A 21113-nucleotide genomic window follows, 5' to 3' on the forward strand; every position below is an offset into this window, starting at 1 on the left:
AATGTTGGCATTTATGTTTGTTGACATTAGCTTTTAGCTAACAAGCTCTGTAAATCTGTACTATAGCTAGCACTGACTATAAACGATACTATAGCGCCTACTACTCCTCAAACTGTACAATTTCAGAAGTTAGTATGGAGCAATAGTTTTTATGCTTCCGTGTTGGCGACAGCTGTAGCCAGACACATTATGTTTTTGGGTTGTCTGTCCGTATGTCCCGCTCTTGTGAAAGTGATGTCCGGGAATGCCTGGAGGGAATTTCATGAAATCTGGCACAAATGTTTACTTGGACTCAAGAATGAACTAATTAGAATTTGGTGGTCACTGTGACCTCACAGAACACAGTTTCCGAAACTCAAGAATTTGTTCGCTAATTATGACAAAGTTGTGCATAAATTCAAAATCATCAAAAAGAAAAAAAAAGATTGAAAGACCATATTTGGCGTCTTATTTATTTGAAGGCATTTTTCCAATATGTTTTCACCAGACAAAAAAATACTTTATGTTCCGTGAGTAAGTATTATCACTCAGCTTTACTAAATTCTACATGAAATATGAGCCTCTTATTGGACAAAGTACTGTCCATTACCATGAAGCATTTGGAGGCAGTGCGTCCTCCTGCGCTCAGGCACTTGATCTGATCGTGCAGTTGATGTAAATTAAAAGTCTTTCGGGTTCCAGTGCTTGAAATGTTTTGGACGGCCAGTTGTACACCAGAGACATGACCAAATAAGCCAATCCCATCTTTGTGAGTAAAATGTCAATGCAGTTCCCACCTGCTGCGGGGGGGCGGATGATTGATTAATGGGCGGACACTCTGAAAAATTTAAGACTGGTGTCAATGAGACATCACAGGGAGAGCGGAGCAGTGAGAGTCAGGGTGACATTGGTGGCCTTCAATAGAGGGTGTTTGAATAAATATAGATGTCTATTTCAGGAGGGGACTCAAGATGCATTGTGATGTGGATGAGCAGCAAAGTCTCAAAAATCTAAAACAGTATTGATGAAGGTTGAAAGTGGGAGGCAGTTACATGATCAAATTTACTGCTCGCAGTTAAAGTCTGAACAAAACAACTTCCTCTAAACCAGAGACACTACACACGCACTGTAGCATTTGTAGTTGAAAGGTCATGTTAAAAGGGAAGGACTGCAATGATATCCAGCTCCGTGTCATTCCTGCACGGCCTGTTGGCCATACTTCACTGAAATTCAGTCTCTAAACAATCTGCGCAGTGTTACACATGCTAGATCTCTTTTTACCAAACAAGCCATTGACTCTGCAGTCAAGATTATAATAAAACATTTCAGGAACATGTTATTTTTGTAAGCACTTTGTATCTGGTTACTGTACTGGAAAGTCTTGGTAAAATAGTGTTAACAACACTGACGTTCTGCAGAACATCAAGAGTAATAGAACTAGTATTGTAGTGAATACTTGTCACCAATGCAATGACACAGAAGTGTAGCTATCGGAAGCTGAAAGAAAATGCATACAACATGAGGTTTACAGCAGTGTATCTACTGTATACACGACTCAGCAGGCTAAACTCCACCCCACTGCATAGGTGATTACCCTCCAACTTCCACTGTGTTGGAACCAATGAATATTTTACAAGTACTTTATTCCTACATGTCAGTTGTAGTGATTGTTTCAGCCTCATTAATTAAGAATCACTGTGGCCACTTTATTAGGTACATCACAGCCCTGCAACAACATCTATCTTTATGAAGCTCATGATGTTCGGTTTTTGATTGTATGTCGTCTCAATGTATGTATGTATGTGAAAGGAAGAATATGAACATCATTGGCTTCATGAATAATAACTACAGAAGACATTGTGGCACAATGATTGGATTGGATTAATGTGCAAGTGTTCAGAAGTGTATGTAGTATATTGAAGCTGCAATAATTTTTCAATCAATCAATTCGCTGATCGACAGAATATTAACTGCCAACTATTCTAATAGTGTTTTGAGTCTTTTTTTTTTTTTTATGGTAAATGCTAAAATTTTCTAATTCCATCTTCTTAACGTGAGTATTTTCTGGTTCCTTTAGTTCCTTATGATTATTAACTGAAAAACTTTTGGTTGTAGACCATTGTTCGTCACAAAACAAGACATTTTAGGCTGTACTTTTGGCTTCACTGTTCACTATTTTTCAAAATTTTCAGACATTTAAAGACCAAACAACTGATAGGCTGATCAAGAAAATAATAGAAAATATTAACAATAACAAAAATAATCATTAATTTTAGCCTTAAACAGTGTCAGATGTATAGATGGACATTTCTCCGCTGTGCAGGTATAAGATTAAGTTTCTCAGAGGCATTTATATTAAAAAAAAAAAAAAAAAACACAAATAACTCCAAAGAAAAAGATATTTATTTAATCTATAAAGAAATGATGCAATGTGCATCTCAAAGGGGATAACTGTGAGACAAAAATACTTTGGTACAGTTGAATTTCCAACAAGCATAAGGTTCTTAATGGAGAAAGCAGCACGGTACTGCAGTGGCTCCCGCACATGCTACAAGAAAAGAATTTCTGATTTCGTGAAGTTTTTGCAAGTTGTTCCATTGTTATCATCATGCATTTTGAATGAGCAGAGAATGCCACTGCTTCATTGAATATTGCACACTGAAGAATGTAATCTGGGCGCACAGAAATTTATATTTAGAAAACACATTGGTGAGCTTTCAGTAAAATAATGAATCGGTGATGGTGTTTAGATGATGTGCAGTATAAAATTGTTACAAAAAGGCATATGTGATTTACAAACAAGTCAAATTCTACAATACAAATATAACCAAACATTACAAACTAGAATCCAGTGGTAGTTCTGCAGAGCACAGCTGCTACTGACATGAGCACAACGGAGAAAGCTGTCAGGTTGTTTAGAAAAATCTAATGTTTTTACCTTTTGTTATGTTGTCACAGATGCCACTAATAGTTAAATCCAAATGTTTGATGTCAGATCTTTGCTCTAGTTTGTCATTGTCTGAGCAAGGAAACAACTAGATACTGTATATCAAAGTTTACAATATCAAAAAGTTAGAAGCTAAAAATATTTCCTAAAATGTGTTGCAAATGTATCTGCAATACGTTGCAACAATAAAAACAAAATACTACAGTAAAGGTGAAACGACATATAAAGTGCAAAGAGAGGTTTCAATAAATGCACTGGGACTGACTATAGTAGTCACACAGGCAGTGTACAAATACTAAAAAAATGCCACTTCCCTTTTCTCCTTACCTTTTCTTTCCTAACTGTTTTTTCTTTTTTTATTACTTTGACTGGACAGATGGATCTTCGTATGAATGCATTTCTCACAGTATTTGGCCATGGCCTTGTTCAACTTATAACGTAAAGGATGTCAAGCAATATTAACTCTATACACTGCATATTGCCACTTAACATGTTCTGGATATGTACTCAGAGATGTGGGTGGCTCGCTTCTGCCGCTGGCGGAGGTACATTCATTTTCATTGTAGGATGAAAAACAACAACAAGAGATTAGACGTTAGCTGGGGCAACGGGACGGCCACGTTCAGGTGAGGGTGTTTAGATGTTTTCTACCTTTGTCATGATTAATTGCTCATTTAGTTGACTGAATTTATGTGAAGTGAGAATTTCCTCTTTACACCTATCACACCAAAAAATAAGCAAATTCTTCATCCCTCCGGAATTAACAGAAAGGAAGTAAACATTGAACATGTTCTATCTCAAAATACTGCCTAAGCTGAGATCAGTGCCAACTACAGCAACAACATTTGTAACATCAACAATATCAATATAGTAAAAAATAAAAAAAATTACAAGAGAAAAAAATTACAACAATAATATATAACTCTCCTCATAGAAATCAAACCAGAGTATCGCTAACGTGAATATATTGGACAATGTAAACCTACCATTATCAAAGTTAGCAAATATGATAATAACAGAAAGCACATCAATCTTATTCCTCTCACAGAGAGCGCTCACATCGTTGTTTCTACAATGGTGTGGGTGGGCTTGATCAAGCCATTGTTCCCGTTTGGGTCCAGGGGCTGTGTCAGCTCGCTGCCCTTCAGGTTGTATTCTTTCGGGCGAGAGCTCACGCCTGACTTCGCTGGGGCTGCCACTGCTTTGATTCTCTGAGGGAAGGAGATGAGACATTAGACTAATGATAAACAGAAACGGGGCGGATTCAAATTCCAGTTATTGAGTTTAAAATGGCAAACATCAGTAATTGTGCAAACATTCCAGCCATGTTTGTTTAACAGAGTGAGATGTTTCAATTGATACACCCGGCCTTCTTTAGTAAAAAAATAAAATGTAAGTTTAGGGAAATTTGCTAAGTCTCTTTTATGCCAATTAAGATCGACACTATTCACGTCTGCACATTAAATATCGAGCTGCAGCGGCCTCCAATTAGCTCAGCATCAAGCATAAATGGGAGCGGGGGGGGGGGGGGGGGGACAGTTAGCCTGAAAACCTTATGTTCGAACGACCTACCGGGCACGAGTCATGCACAGACTGAACAGCTTCCAGGTTCAAAAAGTGATGCCATGACAGAAGTGCCTTTGAAAGACAATACCACTGAGGGCCACTGGGGGCTGGCTCAAGTGGTCCTTCTGAAAATAATTTCATAATTACCTTCAAAAAGCAGTAGGTTTGTACACGTGTCTGTTTTGATTGGCCTGCCTGGGACCCATAACCATATAACCAACAGGGTCAACCCAGCAAGCAGAAATGCAAGCAAGCTAATCTCTTTGCATGCTTTCTACCAGATCATCATCTTAGGCTGGGAGCTGTTATTGTTATGTAGCTGACCACAGTGACTGATGGTTTGGCAAGTTTTATTTGAAAAAGAAAAATAGTAAAATGCACACTTTCAAGTGTTTTCAGGAAGAGTTTTGTTGTCTATTAATTACAAAGGCATTTAGCTCCGGCTGTTTCTCTGGACAATGAATTCTCGTTAATGTTAGCCAACAATAGCGACCACAAGTGACTTGCAGTTGCTTCATGGGGTCTACAGTGTTTGAAGTCTTCAGAGGGTTCATATTTAAGGTACTGGCATAAGAGGAATATCAATCTTCTCAGCTAAATCTCTGCTGAAAAGATTCCTTTAAAAACACAATGTCAGCTCACCTCAATCAGAGGTCCCTCAGACTGTAAGATCTTGATGACCATCACCATCGGGATGCAGATCATGGAGGACAGAGCCAAAAACCAGCCCAGACCGATGGCCCAGTCAGGATACAAATACACCTTGTTATAGGTCAAGGGCTTGTACTTCACCAGGGAGAAGACAAAGCAGCCCTGGGACACAAACACATGAAGCATTTAGTAGGAGCTGTGCACCTCCCATTGACCTTGAACATATCAACATTTGTCACGACATCAACGACAGTATCTCCAACGCAATAAAGTGACACTGTGATCTCTCACCATGCAGAGGACAGGAGTGATTATGGTCCAGCTCCATTTCATCCATGGGTTTGGTCTGTAGCCAATCATATCCTCAACTGCGTCATAGAAATTATCAACGCCTGTCAAACACAAAGAGAATAAAGAGAATACAGTGAGTGTCAATGTTTCTGCAAAGTTTGCCAGATACCATCAGTCTCTACTGTACCCATGTTGTTATTGTTTTTGTAGAACGACCTTCATACCTGTATCTGCGGAAATCATCAGGTTTATGAGCTCTTATACCTCCTGTTTGCCATTAACTAGAGCATATACAGTGTTTCCACTGGGTCATGTGCTACATATCAGAGTATAAACAGTGTTGTCTTAACCTGTTAAAACTATCTTAGTGGGTCATCACTCATCTTTCCCGACTGATTATTGATCGTAGTTCTTTACATTGTCGTGTCTAGTGTGCTGTGCTAAACTGCCTCATGCATACATGATCCTTTGCACATTTGTAAGATTGTTTGTTTTTTGTATTCCAGTTTTTCTCTTTTATGTTAATTAATGAGCAAAGTCTCTGACAAATAAAGAACACTGGTTCTCACATTTTTTGGCAAGTGACCCACTAAGGAATGTGTACTCACGACACCCTGCTATAGGTTCATATGTTTATGAGCAATAAGCAGTTCAACTAAAAAGTGTGTTGTCTCCTCATTGTTCATTTCGTCAGCCGAGGCTCATTAGTGTTTTGTATTTAGACTGGTCCACCATGCCACAGTGATTTCTCAAACAAAGTTAAAACAACCTGAAATAGAGCCCGTAACTGAGACCTACAGTATACATTATGGTCATTTTCTGCTTTACATTAACATTATGTAACATTAAGGATCTTGTTTTAAAAACCTGGAGAAACATTGGATTGCAGAAAAACCCTTCTCGGGTATCAGATTGTGACCCGTTAATTGGTCCCAACCCTCAGGTTGGGAACCCCTGATCTAGGTCACATTTTCCACCAATGAAAAAGTAATTGATAAAAGGTTCAGTGTGATTCAATGACAGCAGCATTAGCAAGGACAATGCAGCATCGCTTTCACTCCATTTAAGTTTTTTTTCTTTAGGTGAAATGCTCTTCTCTCATTAATAATGGTGGGAGGCAATTGGACGGCCAATCACAATCTAGCAGGGGTCCAACTCCGTCCCTACATTCCCTCAACACACCCTTGCAGTTAAACTTATTTACTACTGAAGTGTAAAAAAAAAAAAAGCCCAACAAGGACACCTTTGTTTACTAGCATGGAGATCATTTAGGCCTTTTTTTACTCAACTCTTCTGGATCATTACTTTGAAAAATTATACACAACACCACAGACACCTATGTCTTATAGAGCCGTTTCCACTTACCATAAACCCAGGCTACAGCAATGCATTCAAAGAATGCAACCCACAAAAGGCACACACCGCTGGCTGCATAGTAGTCAAAGAGTTGAAACACATACATGCCACCCTGGAAAAAAGACAGAAAGCTGCATTAATTATCTCTCTGATGTGTGTGGCAAAAAAGAAGGTCACAGAGATAGAAGGGAGCATTAAACCAGATTGGGTGGGCATGTTGAAAGCAGGACACAGGAATGCTGGCACCTCACCAATAGAGGCAGAGTTCAACAGGTGCTGAGACGTCACTGAAACAACTGAAACGTTAACTGCTAAATGGAAAACTGCATTCCAAATTGTTCCATTCAGACATACAGGATGTGAGTGGCGAATGTGGTAGGAAGCCATATTTGGTTGTAACAATGCAGCAGCAGACAGGCATGTGGAAAATCTGTGGCGTTATCTCTGCTGTTGATCCAAATACAAAGAGTCTCTTTTCCTTTTCTAAACAGGATAAGCAGCAGAAGTGAGAACGTGGAGGGAGACTCTGTTCAACTTACTTTTGTTACCATGGCGAGGCCCAGGAGATAGCTCATGGAACACATCACGGCTATGAAGATCTCTCGCCGGTAACCCTTCCTGAGGAGGTCTGGATACAGATCCACAATAGAGGTGATTTGTCCTTCAACTTCAACAAACTGTGGAGATAAAAGCAACTATTAAGTTCTCAGAGGGATAAAAAATAATACATGTGTCTCTCTGTGTGCAAGCAGCTCTTGTGTTGCCTCTACAAACCAGCGATTAGAGAATAAGAGCTGTCTTTGTTGGGCTGTAATGAGAATTGAAACAAGGCTCCTCTCTGCAACATTGGTTTGTTGCTACCAAGACACAACAGAAACAAAACAACAGTGAATCACTGTCTCCGTCTCCTTGTCTGTGCAACGCTCTTGCTCCCCAGTGTCTCCTTATTGCCTCATAAGCTACATAATGTCATAACAAAAGTTATGAGATTGTTCCTGTCTATCGTTATGCAACAAGAGCATACTCTTTTGTTGCGCAAAACCACTAAAACAAAAAACCCTTACATAACACTGGCATGTATGTGTGAGCGACGTTAACAATATATGGCATTCACGACTACAAATGTGCATGAAATTTATGGTGAAAGACTGCACCCACCACACACACACACACACGCACGCACGCACACATGCGCGCGCACACACGCGCGCACACGCACATCATTTCTCATGGAAATAGCTGCACTTGCACAAGTATTTACATGTGCACAAATTTAGAGCCTGATCTCGCAGTTGGCTGGGACGAGTTGCTGCCCATATGCAGGACTGAGTTATTAGCACAGGAGTAGAATTACACTTGGAGGCAGGAAATGTGATATAGTCCTAGAATCCCCTGGGCATACACTCATGTTTTGTCTACTTAGATTATCTTGTCTTAATCAAAGCTCTGCTTCGTTTCAAAGTGAGGCAGCCTTGCATGCAAGCAATTATAATGAGTTTTACTAATTGAATGTTTGGCAAACATTCACCAACTTCTAAAAAGTTAATTTGTGGTACTACAGGGTATCAAAGGTGCTATAATCCTCACACAGAGCAGTCAAGTGTTGTAGTAAAATGCTTTTCTATAAGCAGTTTGCTTTTCTTTCTCTGGCAGTTATCGGATACCTCGGAGACATGAGATATGGATCAGAGAGACGCTAAATGTATTTTACAGACTGCGGCTGGCAGGAGCCAACAAACTCATGGGATCCTGGAGGTGTTCATCTTAAATTAATGGTCGCTACACCAAACAACTATTCTGTGCATAGCTTAACACCACAGCGACAGTGAAAACACTGACCTGGCTGTCGAGGCCCAGAAGAAGCAGCATGATAAAGAAGAGGATGGCCCATAGGGTTGGCATCGGCATCATGGACACAGCTTTGGGATAGGCGATGAAGGCCAAGCCGGGACCTGGAGGGAGCACAGAGTAGGGACGGGGAGAAGGGGCAGAGGACAGGATTAACATTTTCTATCTGATTTAAGCCTGGACGACACACTGTGAGGGAATCGAAAAAAAAAAAAAAAAAAAAAAAAATTTAAATACTGAGCTAGAAAGGAAATGTGATCTAATGAGGCCAACAAGACAGAGATGGGATAAATCTGTTGTTTGTTGGTCATACTTGTTGAGCAGCTATAAGGAAATGAAACTCTCCTTAACGGGTTTTTGTCATGCTAAGGGTGTCTTCTATGCGTTTACTTGCAGAACAAAAATATTCCACTGTGTACATTGTGTCAATTACACAGCACATATTATATAACTGGCCACTGTTTCTATGACATAGCAAACTGTTCTACTGTGCTCTGTTTGTGCAGTTACATACTGACTTTACAGCTGCTTTGCACTTTATATATTGTTTTGACATTGGTCTATTGTTCATTCTAAACATTAGTTAATCTTTATCTCTAGATGTACTTATTATCTGTCAGATGCTGCACTGCATTTTGGTACTTACTGTGTGCAAAGACAATAAAGCTTAATCTAATCTAAACAAGGTAGACATGGAATTGAGCAAAGTCATGAACCAAACCAACAGGATATAGTTAGAGCATGAGAGACAGTCATCAATCACATAAACTAGTGCCTCATTTAAACAGCTGAACAAAATGCAGGTCATTTCTCAAACAGAGGAAAAATATGCTTTAATTTATGAATTATGGTTCTGTGTTCTCACATGTGATAGAGTATGCATGTAGCCACCACAGAATTACTGTCATTGTCACACAACTGTAGCTTGATTTCATGTGATTATATTCAAGATAACAAAACTTAGATTTTAAGTGAACAGAGCAGGCATGCTAAAAGAAGACGCATATCCTTCAAAGTCCACATGGAAAAGACAGAAACAGAACCGGTGGCGTCCACATCAGGAGATCCACAGCTTGTTAACAGAACTGGGGCTTACACTGCAGTGCTGCTCGTCAGAAATATCACCTCAGGGTGCCAGTGCACACACAGTAAAGAACATACAGTACGGTGCCAATCCTCTTAGCAATGTCCCTGGTCAGAAAGATGTAAAGCTACTGAATGACATAAGCAGGTTGAGTGAAGGACATGTGGACACCTGGTGCCAGTGAACACCTGTAATAATGATGTTGAGGAGGAGGAGGAGGAGGAAGAGCAGGAGCTCTTTAACACCGCAGTTCATTGTGTAGCTAAAACACACAACACTGGACCAATGCGATGTAATCTGTCCTCAGAAAACGTAACGTAAAGTAACAACTGTTTTTTTAAGCCTTTTTTTTTTTCCAAGGAGTGTGCAATTGCCGATACCTCTACATTTCAGCATCATAGTTTCTGAGACTTTTGCTCAAAATTTGTATGTACCGAATTGTATATATATTTCTTTTTTCGTTTTTTGTGGCAGCAGCGCCCACCATCACTGCTGCCATCACCTTGGACCCTCGTACCTGACTCTGCCACATCGGCAATGTCCACCCCTTGTTCTTGTGCCATGAAGCCCAGGACGGAAAATATTGCGAAGCCAGACACAAAACTGGTACCGCTGTTGAGGCCTCCCAGCAGCAAACAGTCCCTATGTCACACATATGTCATGGAGGTTTGTTAATGAACACAGGCGGAACCGAAGTTCCCATTTTCTTTTCACGCAACCGTCTCTGATACGAGTTACGGTCACTACTACAGTCCCACTCCCCCCAGCGGAAACACAACTCACCTGTAGCAGTTGTACTTGTATTTGTTGTAGCTCCCCAGTGACGTCATGGCACCCAGGCAAATGGCATAGGAGAAGAAAATCTGGGTTCCTGCATCAATCCACACCTGAAATAAATATGCACAGCCTAGCATTATGCCAAAGCGTGTAACACATCTTCCAGTCCACTAGGGGACCGTGTGTCAAAGTGACCTCAGTGAGGCTCATTTTAAAGTATAAAGGAGCTGAATTCTCATTGGGAGGTTAGACAGATCATTTGCCTGACTTTCATCCCAGAGGCCAGAGTTTGAGTTCATGGAAAAGCAGCAGGCATTTGTTTAAAGAAATCTTTGCCTTACCCTAACCAAATATTTGTTCGTGCTAAACCTTAACCACATGGCTTCTGTTCCTAAACCTCGCCACTAGTATTTTCATGTAGTTTTGTTTTCCTGTACCACAAGAATTTCGATGCCTAGTCGAGTAAGCTTTGACACCGACTCCTCAAGTGGACTGGCAGGTGTATTCCATGCTTTGGAGTGATACCAAGTTGACCTGCAACAACTTATATTTCGGGAGCACTGAGGGGCAGTAAAAATATGCTGTAAACACATTGTCCTCTCATTACCTTTACAGCTGATATGGTGAACTTATTAGCAACCGTTTAGTTATTTGGATATCCAACAAATATGAAACAACATTAGCATTTGTATGGAGGCATGCTGCTAGTCACCAGATGAACATAAGGCTAATATTAACATCAGGAAAGTTTTACCAAAACAAAAAGAGCTGTGAGCTGTAAAACCAAAACAATGAGCTGAGAGATGCTAAAGCTCTGTAAAGCAATGTGTTCATCGGTGGAGGAAATACTTTTCACATGCAACAAGTCATCTTATCCATTATTACTATGAAAATATTGGGACCACAGCTACATTTTCCACATTAGCTATGCCTCTATGAAGACAGAACAGAAAATATCCAAAACAGAACATTTATGATGCCTGGAATCTCGGTAGTGAAGGAGCAATGTTAATAATTCTATCTTAAAACTCATGAACATCATAGACTTTGGTTGATTTGAATATCCAATCATTCATGAGAAATAACATAACAAATTGAAACTGCAGTGAATTAGCGATCCCTGGACTTAGATGAGGGATTGATCACTCCTGTGTGTACATTAAATATGAAGTCATTAACAGCAGCTGGTAAAATCCATCTACCATCAGCTCCAAAGTTATTTCTAACAATTGTTTTCACTTCCTGAAGTCTTTCATAATTGACAAAATGTTTTACACCTTGATTGTTCCGTTTAAACAAACATCAAATATTGTGTCGAAGACAGAGGTGCTGCTGGGTGACTTTTGTTTCTCTTCAACAAAGCAGGTCCAGCTCTTTCTGGTTATGCCAACCTAAGCTAACTAGCTGCTTCCAGTACTTTACCAGTTAAGAGTTGTTGATCCTACCTCTGGATCCTTCAGGCGGGTTAGGTCAGGGTAAAGGTAAAATTTTATCCCCTCTGATGCCCCAGGCAGGGTCACACCGCGCACTAGCAGCACGATAAGCATCACAAATGGGAAAGTTGCTGTTATGTACACCACCTAGACAGGACAAAGGAATTATTAGGTAAAACACGACTCAGCAGTTAGAAACTTGTGACTCATTACTGTTGAGATATAACAGAATAAGAGCTGCAGAACAAAAGAAACATTGTTCTTATTATGTGATGACAATTTTGCTCTACACAAAGATTTGTGATGCATGCCCAATATAGCATGACGCAGGTAAACAAGCTTTTCACTTTATAAATTGCAATCTTGTTGAAAATTAAATTAGATTTTTTTTTTAAGGCACATTTGTCCCAACAAACAACTTTTCATTAAACAGAGAAATAAATCTCCAAAGACTTCTTAATAGTGTTGAACATTTTCCTCAAAAGAGCTGCTCCTGTTGGCTCCGGCCCGATTTCTGTCCCACTAACAGAAACAAAGACAGTGCTAAGGAGCGGTAGTCAACTGTTTACAGCCGACAGTGTGTCTGGCCAAGAAGTGACTTCCAGGACAACGTGGAGGCTTGTGTCTCTAAATCAACTGAATTAACCCTGTTTCCAAGCATGTAGGTTTTCTCTGAGCAACAGTGTTTTGTCACTGGCTGGTTGAGGTAAAAAGTAAAGGCCAAACAGCATCCAGGCAACACAATAAGGACAGGATGTTCTACGCCTCGGCACTCACTTTCCCAGTGGACTTGACTCCCTTCCAGATGCAGAAGAAGCAGATAACCCACACTGCCAGGAGACACAGGGCTAAGTCCCACTTCAGGGGCCCTATGTCTTCAATCCCAGAAGAGATGCTCAGTACGTTGCGTCTGCAGAGGAAACAGGGACATATAACAGTTTGTGGAGCTGAAGACAGAAGAGGTTATGTTTTACATTTCAAACGCACACATGGATGTTAGGTCACGTGACAACTGTAGACCACGAGACACTAATAAAAGGACAATAAAAGAAATGAAACAGGCTCATGACTTGAACTGTTTGTACTGTTCAGCTGCTCACACCTGTTCAGAGCCTGAATACTAAACTGGTGAGAGAACTATTAAGATAGGCTCTGAACCTGGAACCTTTACATATTTAGCCCTCTTCGTGTTTAGTAGCATTTGTTGTGATGAATTTCCATTAGATTTAAACATGTCACAAAGCAAATGGACATGAGCAAAATGGGATCTCAGGTTGCAGCCTCAGTTTAATTTGAAACTTTGAGCTGCATTAAACATGTAAACAGAGCAGTACAAATAAAGTTTATAAAAAATATGTGACGGACCAGTGCTTTATAAAAGCAAACTGTAGCCTTTTAGGAATTGCGCCTGTTCAAACACATTGACGCAAACAAGATAAAGAGCCGGTGTTACTTTAGTGTATTCACATCGGAGTGAGTGCTGGTGTGTGTGTGTGTGTGTGTGTGTGTGTGTGAGGCATGCTGTTGGTGAATACTCACTCCCAGAACTCGGTGACAGGGGAGGTAAAGTTGGTAATGTTGGCTGCCAGCCAAAAGGTCTTGTTCTTGCGGACTGTGTCCTCTATACACTGATCTGTGTTCCAGGGCTGATTGCATTTTGCCCAGGGGAGCTCAGGCTGAAAGCACTGAAACAGGTAGTAGAGTCCCCAGGCCAAGATCACGATGTAGTAGATGTTCAGAAGAGATACGATCACGATAGAAGCATAGCCAATACCTGGAGACAGAACAAGGGGGAGGCCAAATTTTAATATCAGCTCAAGATATTACCCTAAACAGCTGTTTATTTTACCACTTTAGTCAGCAAAAACATTCCGTTAACACAACATAAATATTCAATATCATCACCTTCATTTAGCATACGAGGCTATTTACACAACAAACAGTTTCAATTCAGTAAGTTGATACTTAATCTACTCTCTTTAGTTCTGTTTTTGATCTCTACCAGCTAATGAGCAATACCTCTGGCACTTTAGCTGTTAAATGTTCCACTACGTTCTCCATTTAGTTGTTTACGGTGTCTATCAGTTGTTTAAAACTGTCAGCTGTGGCCAGAAACACCTCTGAGAAGCGAAGTGAGTGAGCCAAAACAGGAAATCAAAGCAGTGAGTTCAAAGAATCTGTAAAGCTCTGAAGAGCTGAGAAGAACCACAGGGTTGGATGGTAATTCTCTGTGGATTTACTACAAGCAACTTCTTCCATGTACAATTATGTGATTCATAGACAATATAAAAATATCACAGCTTTCTGACTGCCACTGGTTTAACTTCTGCATCACTCCAGGAAGCTGAGAAGTGTAGTCATTGGTGTCATCCCCACTGGGTGCAGTTATAGGCCCAAATCGAGTGCACTTCTAAACACAACCAACCGCGCCCAGCAATGATACGGAGTTTGGTCACGGGCTATCACAAGCATAAATAACAGCTGACTCCAAATGAGGGGAAAAGTCTTAAGTTTGGCCCAGATGAACTACTGTTCTAGTGTCTTCAGTGTTTTTGTTATTTTTAGATGACTTTGCCACGAACCTGGACACAGAAATCCCCAGTGCTTTTCCACCACTCCAGAGTATTTTTAAACTCATCATCTCTGTTGCCCCCACCTCCTCATTCCCACATTCTGAATGCAAACTGATAGACAAGTTAATGCTTTGGCGTGTGTGTGTGTGTGTGTGTGTGTGTGTGTGTGTGTGTGTGTGTGTGTGTGTGTGTGTGTGTGAGCAATGAGTAAAGTCCTGGACAGGCCATTTGAGAAAAACATGTGAAGGTGTGGGGAACAATGGGAAGATTTGTGATTGGTCAGTGTAGCAGCCACTTGTGGACTTTTTCTCTCAGCTGTGCCAGACGCTGCAGCAGATGGACAGAAAGCCACCTCAGCTCTCGTTGAATGGCGCGGACCTTCAGCAGCTGTCAGAGATCTGTGCCGCACAGTTTCCTCTCTTTTCATGGGACGTCCCTTATGTGAACACGAGTACGAGTATTGCAGCTGCTGCTGAGGGTGCGGTGCCTCAGTGCTTGTCTACAGCTGTCACTCAAAGGTAAAGGGCTGCACATAAGAAAGCCCAACAGTTGCTCAGAGTATCAGTAATTAGCGGTAATCTCAGGTCAAGAAACTGGTGAAAGAATGCTACCGTGACAACGCTGTCACAAGAGGACGCACAGGAATTATAGATCCCATATACTAAAACAAAACCAGTAGATCCACATTGCAGCTCCGTGTCAACAAAATGATATTTTCATGCAGACCTGCCGTATGAAACTGAACCCACTGCTTGGCAACTTAATGTTTTCTTTTTCCAGATAGTCTGTTTCCATGGAAACCATTAAACTCATCAGTCCATTACACCTACCAAATCTGCAATACAAGGATGACTTTGTGTTTTAAAGAGTCTTCAATCAAGTGGTGATTGTATTTGTGTATGTATACATACGTGTTTGTACATGCATGTATACGCGTGTATTTATTACAGTCAACAAATATTGCTCATCCACCATGATACTGCAGGTTTGGTAATTTCAATTTTTATCTCATGCTTTGCTGATACAGCAAAAAGCTGACTAATGAGGCGGAGATGAAACCGGAACAAAAAGAGGGCAGAAATCTTGTCCGACAAATGAAGCTTTTACTCGGCGTTAAATATTAAATAATCTTGTCAGGGAAGATTTGCGTCTCGATACGGAGCTTCTATTTGTCTTTCTGTGGGTGAAGATGAGTGTGCCTATGTGTTTGGACTGACCTGTAAAGATGGGGCAGAGTTTGGCCCAGCAGGTGATGCCTCCCTCCGAGGTGTACTGGCCCAGTGCGACCTCCAGGAAGAACACGGGCAGGCCACCCCCGAACAGAAAGATGAAGTAAGGGATGAGAAACGCACCTGTGAAATGCATAAAGGAATCAAGACACATTCTTGCCATGATCACCTTGTCTGATATAAAACTCTCAGATCTGAAATGTATCTTCGGCCTACCTCCACCATTTTTATAACAAAGGTAAGGGAAACGCCAGACGTTTCCTAATCCGACAAAGCCTCCGGCCACAGACAGGACAAAGTCGAGCTTACTGGCCCACTTCTCCCTCTGAGGAGCCTTGCCCTCAGCCTCATCCTCGGGCCGCGTGCCTGGGCTCTTCCCTGGTGAAGGTTTCAGGGTGTCCTTGTGAAAGTCCTTCAGGCATTGGAGCTTCTCTTTTTGTGCCATGCTGCAGACGGCAAAAAGAAAGAGGTGAAATGGAGAGACAGAGACGGCGACAGGGAGGACGAAGGCATAATGCACAATGCACAGATAGAGAGGAGCATTAGGGGGATAATGCTGTCCCCTGATTGCGTTACAGCTTGCTGTGTGAGCACATGATATTCAGTACAATGCTGTTAATCTTGCTAATCTGAGCAACCGATGCACGGAGGTCATTCAGACTGTGAAAATGTTTGGGGAGGCGATTTGCTTTTAAAACGAGTGAATTTAGAAAGTGAAAAATACTGCACGTCGATGGGCTTGTGCAAGAAAAGTTAGTCATAAAACAACTTCCACCATTTAACAAGTGACACACACTGCAACGCAGAGTATACTGGAACAATTAGACAGTGAAAATACCTGCCGAGTTTCTTATTCTGACTCAATGTTTTACGGACGACGCGGTCCATCATGCTAAAACAGTACCCAAAACACATTAGCGCACATTCACACCAGTGTTTTTGATTAGCTGTACATGTCGCTCCCTGTTTTCCAACCTGACCCTGACTCATAGTGGATCTTCTGCTCAGAGGGGGGCACATTGTCACTGAAGGAAAAGGAAGGGAACGGTTGGGAACGCTACACGCCTTGAAGACGCCGCATGAACTGAAGGCGTTGAGTTTTTCCTTTGGCTTTTTTTCTTATGCTTCCGTATCAGCAACGGGTCGGCAACATTATCCAAATTTAAAGAGGAAGCTATCTGTCTGCATTCCCAAAGCGTTGGCTACTCTCAGGAAGTTACGACGACTTAAGTTCACTTGAGTGTTTACACTGTAAACCACCTTTCCAAGAAAGACAGGATTTGTTATTACTGCCCGGGGTATCCCATTTCCCTACATGAGCCAAAGAGAAGAAAAGAATCCCTAATAGGACAGGAATAACTACGTAAAACACATCTGGGCTGAATATAATTTAAGCTCCCAGCCGGCATGTACTGTAATAAAGAACAAAAGACAGAAGCTATAATTAATTGTAAAATAGGAGATGAATTAGAATTCCACTGAGAAAGGCTTCCTTTTCTTTCAAGTTTGTTTCAAATAGAGAAGTTGGTAGAGCAACATCAAATACTTCCCCTTAACCTACCGGCAATACAAAGAATCTAGATTGTGTTATTCATCAAAGCTCAGACAAAAGAACATGTTGTACAGAAAGTCAGCTCTTCAAAAGATTCATCAGCTCTTGTTGAGAACAAGTAGAACAATTTAAAATGGACAATAAGAACTTTATAAATACTTGGGAAAACGACTCAGAGTTACTTTGAATAACAATAATCACAGTAATAATAACAACTTTGCCCTCTCATGAATGAACACTTCTACCAGCAACCAAGCTTCTCTCATAATCCTGCTGGGAATTATGTGTTTCCTCACTTAATTAACTCTGTTTACACACCGGGTCCCATCATTTTCTAGGATTTCTCTCTTCCTGTTATGCATGACAAGTCAACTGCTTTCCATTCTCAAACCTGCTTACATAACTGGATCAGTTCTTGCCCACTCTGTTTCTCATCCTGTTTTTTCTCTCCCTCTCTCCCTCTTTCCTTCCCTCCCTCTCCCTCTCTCTCTTTCTCTACCTCCCTCCCTCCCTCTCTCTCTCCCTCTCTCCTTCTCTCCCTCCTTTTACTCAGGTCTGCTCAGGGTAGCTTTCACCTGGAAGCTGTCTGCCTGCCAGATAAGACTTAAGGCAACCTGTCCTTGGGACTCAACCCACGCATACTTGACTAGAAATTCCTTAACCTTATAAAAAAAAAAAATTTAAAAAAAAATAGAGAACATGGGACTGGCTGAAAACTCTCAATGATAACTGTAAAATGAGTCTCTTTCTTTTTCTTGTCAATATGAATCACAAAAAACAAGAATAAAGCCAATTTGAAATTCTTCCACTTTACCTTTAAATATACAAAGTCTTTTACAATATAAAACAAAACATTGCACTGCTTTTAATCTGACTATATTTCAGGTCATTGAAGTAGAAACACATATCTAAACTCATGGAAACCAAGTAAAATCAAGTCTCCTTTCCAGCAAAGCAATAAAGAAAACTTACATTTCCTTCATGGCTGCGATTATGTATAGTGTTCCTCTCCCTCAGCTGTCACCATTCCTCTGTACTGAATGCCTTTATGCCGACAAGGGTCACAAGAAGTGGAGCTGACAGCAGGGCCCGCCCCTTTGCTAAAGACAATTAATCCAAAGTGGAGATTGGACGCAGCCTCGCTGTGACAGACAACTCAGGTACCAACGTGGGAGACTGTAAATTTCCACTTCCAACTACTCCCTGCCCACAAGAAATACACACACACAGCCGAGTGGTGGGGGGGATGAGTGTGTGTCACACAAGCAGCGTGCACACACACACACACACACACACACACGCGCGCGCACACACACGCACGCACGCGCGCACGCGCACACACACACACACACACACACACACACACTTCTTATTCATGTTGGAGACACAGAGGACATTTCAGAGGAGGAGAAAGGCTGAACTGCTCCTTTACTGGGGGTTGGTCTTGAATTATGATCTGGTACAAATGGATGAATTGAAGGCAGCATTGTGAGTTTGAGTGTCTTTTTTCTTGCACACTCAAACAGCACTGACATTTGAAGCTCAGTTTCATAAAAAGCACCCACACCACTTCCAAGCTTCTTCAGAAGTGTGCTGTGATAGTATTCAGAAATCATTGTCCTCCATCCTCCATCATGACATGTGGTTTGTTATCTGTGAAATGTAAACGACTACAGTATCAGCTTATAACAACGCCTAATAAGGTAATGTGTCTCCTCTACTTGTACATGGTCTGTTTAGTACTGCTCCCTGCCCCGAGAGCTCACAATGGCTGGACAACTGCTGCTGGCACCACTCAATTAAAAACTGATAAATTCCTCTGCAGGATTTGCACAGTTAAATTGGGGACAAGTATCAGCTGATGACAAACTGTCACTCAAGCATCATGCACTCAGCTTTGACACCTCTTAGCTTTGCACGGGCATAAGCCATCATATCCTGCTCAGTGTCATGCTCTATATACTATTTCGGTTATGTAACCTTTGACAAACGTTGTCTAATCTTTTGCATGAGCGGCCACAGGATTTGTATTTAAAAGGTAGATGCTTGAAACAGATAGAAAGCCTCTTTCATGGCTCAGAAAATCAAACTAAGCAAACAGAGTGCCCCGAAGTAAAATGAAAACCTGGTGATGTTTGGAAAAGGCTTGGTTATTGTTGAATAATGTCAAACTGGAACAATAGTTTTGTATATTTCAGTTTCAACTACACTTCACTGAAATGTTTTCCCTGAAACAATCATAAGTTTTGGTTTTATTGCATCTCATATTTTGTATTTTGGGATTCAAAATTGATGCTCATATTGTGACGATCAGGTTTGTGTGCATGTGACCTGCTTTGTGTTGCATTTGAAAACAATAATCACATAAATCTACGACATCTGAGAGAAAGAAAATCAAACAATCTTTTAATTTAGCAGAAAAACAAAAAAAATATCTTCAGGTTTGAAAAACCTTTAGTTTGTTAATATATAAAAACATGCCTGAACTATGAACACTATGCCCTGGCTATCAAATATTTCCAAACATAAACTAATTTCAAACTAATATATTAACCTATTGTCTGTAGAAGTGATCTTTTATTAATCAATAATAGGCAAAACTATTGTGACTATAAATAAACCTCTCCTTTTTCCTCCAGACAGTCCCCAAAAACCCTTAATAGACCCCTAAAGATCCCAGGTCCCCAGTTTGGGAACTTTATTTTCAGCACTTGCAGCTAAACAACAACAACAACAAAAAAAAGGTCCAAAGACCCCTCCGTTTGTATCTGCTGTCAGGGCGGATTGGGGTTATTAAAGGACACATGTCAATCAATCATACACTGGCCGGGGCGGAGAGAGAAGTAGGTTAAGTATGTGCCACTAAGCATAAGATATAAGCTAGTAAACGTCTTAGTCCATCAGACCTACTTCAGTGCCCTATCGGGTTCAAAACAAACATGTATCGAATCATGCATTCACTCAACGGATGCCTCGTGGCTGTGGGAAGTGAACGTGCACGTGTAGAACCTGCAGCAGACAAAAAACAAATATCCCCCCACGTACAAAACAACACACACGCCTCACATCACATGTGACGCTGTGAAAACCGGGCGCGCCTGAACGCATCACAGCAGGATCGAAACAGACACGAGGGACGTTATCAGATATAAACACAGGAAACCGGTTCAAAGGCTAAAACTGCGATGTCTTTTTACTTTTATAACCAAAACATCATATACTCGGGCTATGTTTAAAGCAGGGTTACAACACAGGGTTTCTTTTTTTAGTGGAAGCATCAATAAGGAAACAGTAGGCTACCGTGAAAAATAATCTTAATTTATCAAACTAAAATTAATCCGTATGCTGACTGTCCACATCAAAATAGTACATTTTAAATTAAAAAAAACCTTTAAAAATACTGATTAAATGCAAACTATTTACTGTTCTATTACACATGTTCTTGTATTAACAGAATATTACCCCCATTTATTGATTTATTATATGTAAAGAACAGGGGATTACCTTTCTTCCGATTTAACTGAACAGCCTCTCGTTCCTTGTTTCGTAGCCTCAACGCTGAGTAAAACCATTCAATCTATTGTTTTTGTGAGCGCATTGTTTCTGAGCTGGTGCGCGTTTAATATCAGTTTGAGTGGAAAATCACCAGCTTCTCCATGCAACAACTTCTTAAAGCGACAGCCTCTCCCCGCCCGTCTGCCCCTCACCTGAACCCACTGACTGTCTGACTGATGGCCTTGTGGCATTTACGTGTTTTATCAACATGTGGCAGTGAACAAATATGTAGTCAATATGAACATATTGGGGTGTAAATCAATTCTAAAAGA

General features: G+C 40.9%; 1 protein-coding gene across 2 annotated transcripts; it reads right to left on the reverse strand.

Annotated features, from left to right (window-relative positions):
• Positions 1 to 2364: 2364 nt before the first annotated feature.
• On the reverse strand, positions 2365 to 20928 carry slc6a6a (solute carrier family 6 member 6a). 2 transcript variants are annotated; one of them, XM_069140216.1, is made up of 14 exons: positions 20791 to 20928; positions 15951 to 16180; positions 15723 to 15857; positions 13472 to 13706; positions 12710 to 12842; positions 11945 to 12079; positions 10506 to 10609; positions 10240 to 10364; positions 8630 to 8742; positions 7330 to 7467; positions 6800 to 6902; positions 5435 to 5535; positions 5135 to 5305; positions 2365 to 4137 (listed from the first exon to the last, which is right to left on the reverse strand). In XM_069140216.1, exons 1-14 carry the CDS (start codon positions 20856 to 20858, stop codon positions 3982 to 3984), a joined length of 1947 nt encoding a protein of 648 aa, XP_068996317.1. In that variant the 5' UTR covers positions 20859 to 20928; the 3' UTR covers positions 2365 to 3981. The 2 variants fall into 2 exon arrangements, with proteins under 2 accessions (XP_068996317.1, XP_068996318.1); XM_069140217.1 differs by lacking the exon at positions 20791 to 20928 and adding an exon at positions 18259 to 18446.
• Positions 20929 to 21113: the final 185 nt, after the last annotated feature.

Source organism: Embiotoca jacksoni, unplaced genomic scaffold (genome assembly GCF_022577435.1).
Source record: "Embiotoca jacksoni isolate LCO1_2020_lvr unplaced genomic scaffold, fEmbJac1.0.p SCAF_9, whole genome shotgun sequence".
Classification (NCBI taxonomy): domain Eukaryota; kingdom Metazoa; phylum Chordata; class Actinopteri; family Embiotocidae; genus Embiotoca; species Embiotoca jacksoni.

Excerpts from the sequence above, each read along its gene's own strand:
- slc6a6a (XM_069140216.1), bottom strand. The coding sequence starts at position 20,858 with ATGGTTTTACTCAGCGTTGAGGCTACGAAACAAGGAACGAGAGGCTGT. Across the intron at positions 13,707-15,722 it reads ACTCTGCCCCATCTTTACAG|GTATTGGCTATGCTTCTATC; the intron begins GTCAGTCCAAAC and ends TTCTGTCTCCAG. Across the intron at positions 12,843-13,471 it reads CCTGTCACCGAGTTCTGGGA|ACGCAACGTACTGAGCATCT; the intron begins GTGAGTATTCAC and ends TTTCCTCTGCAG.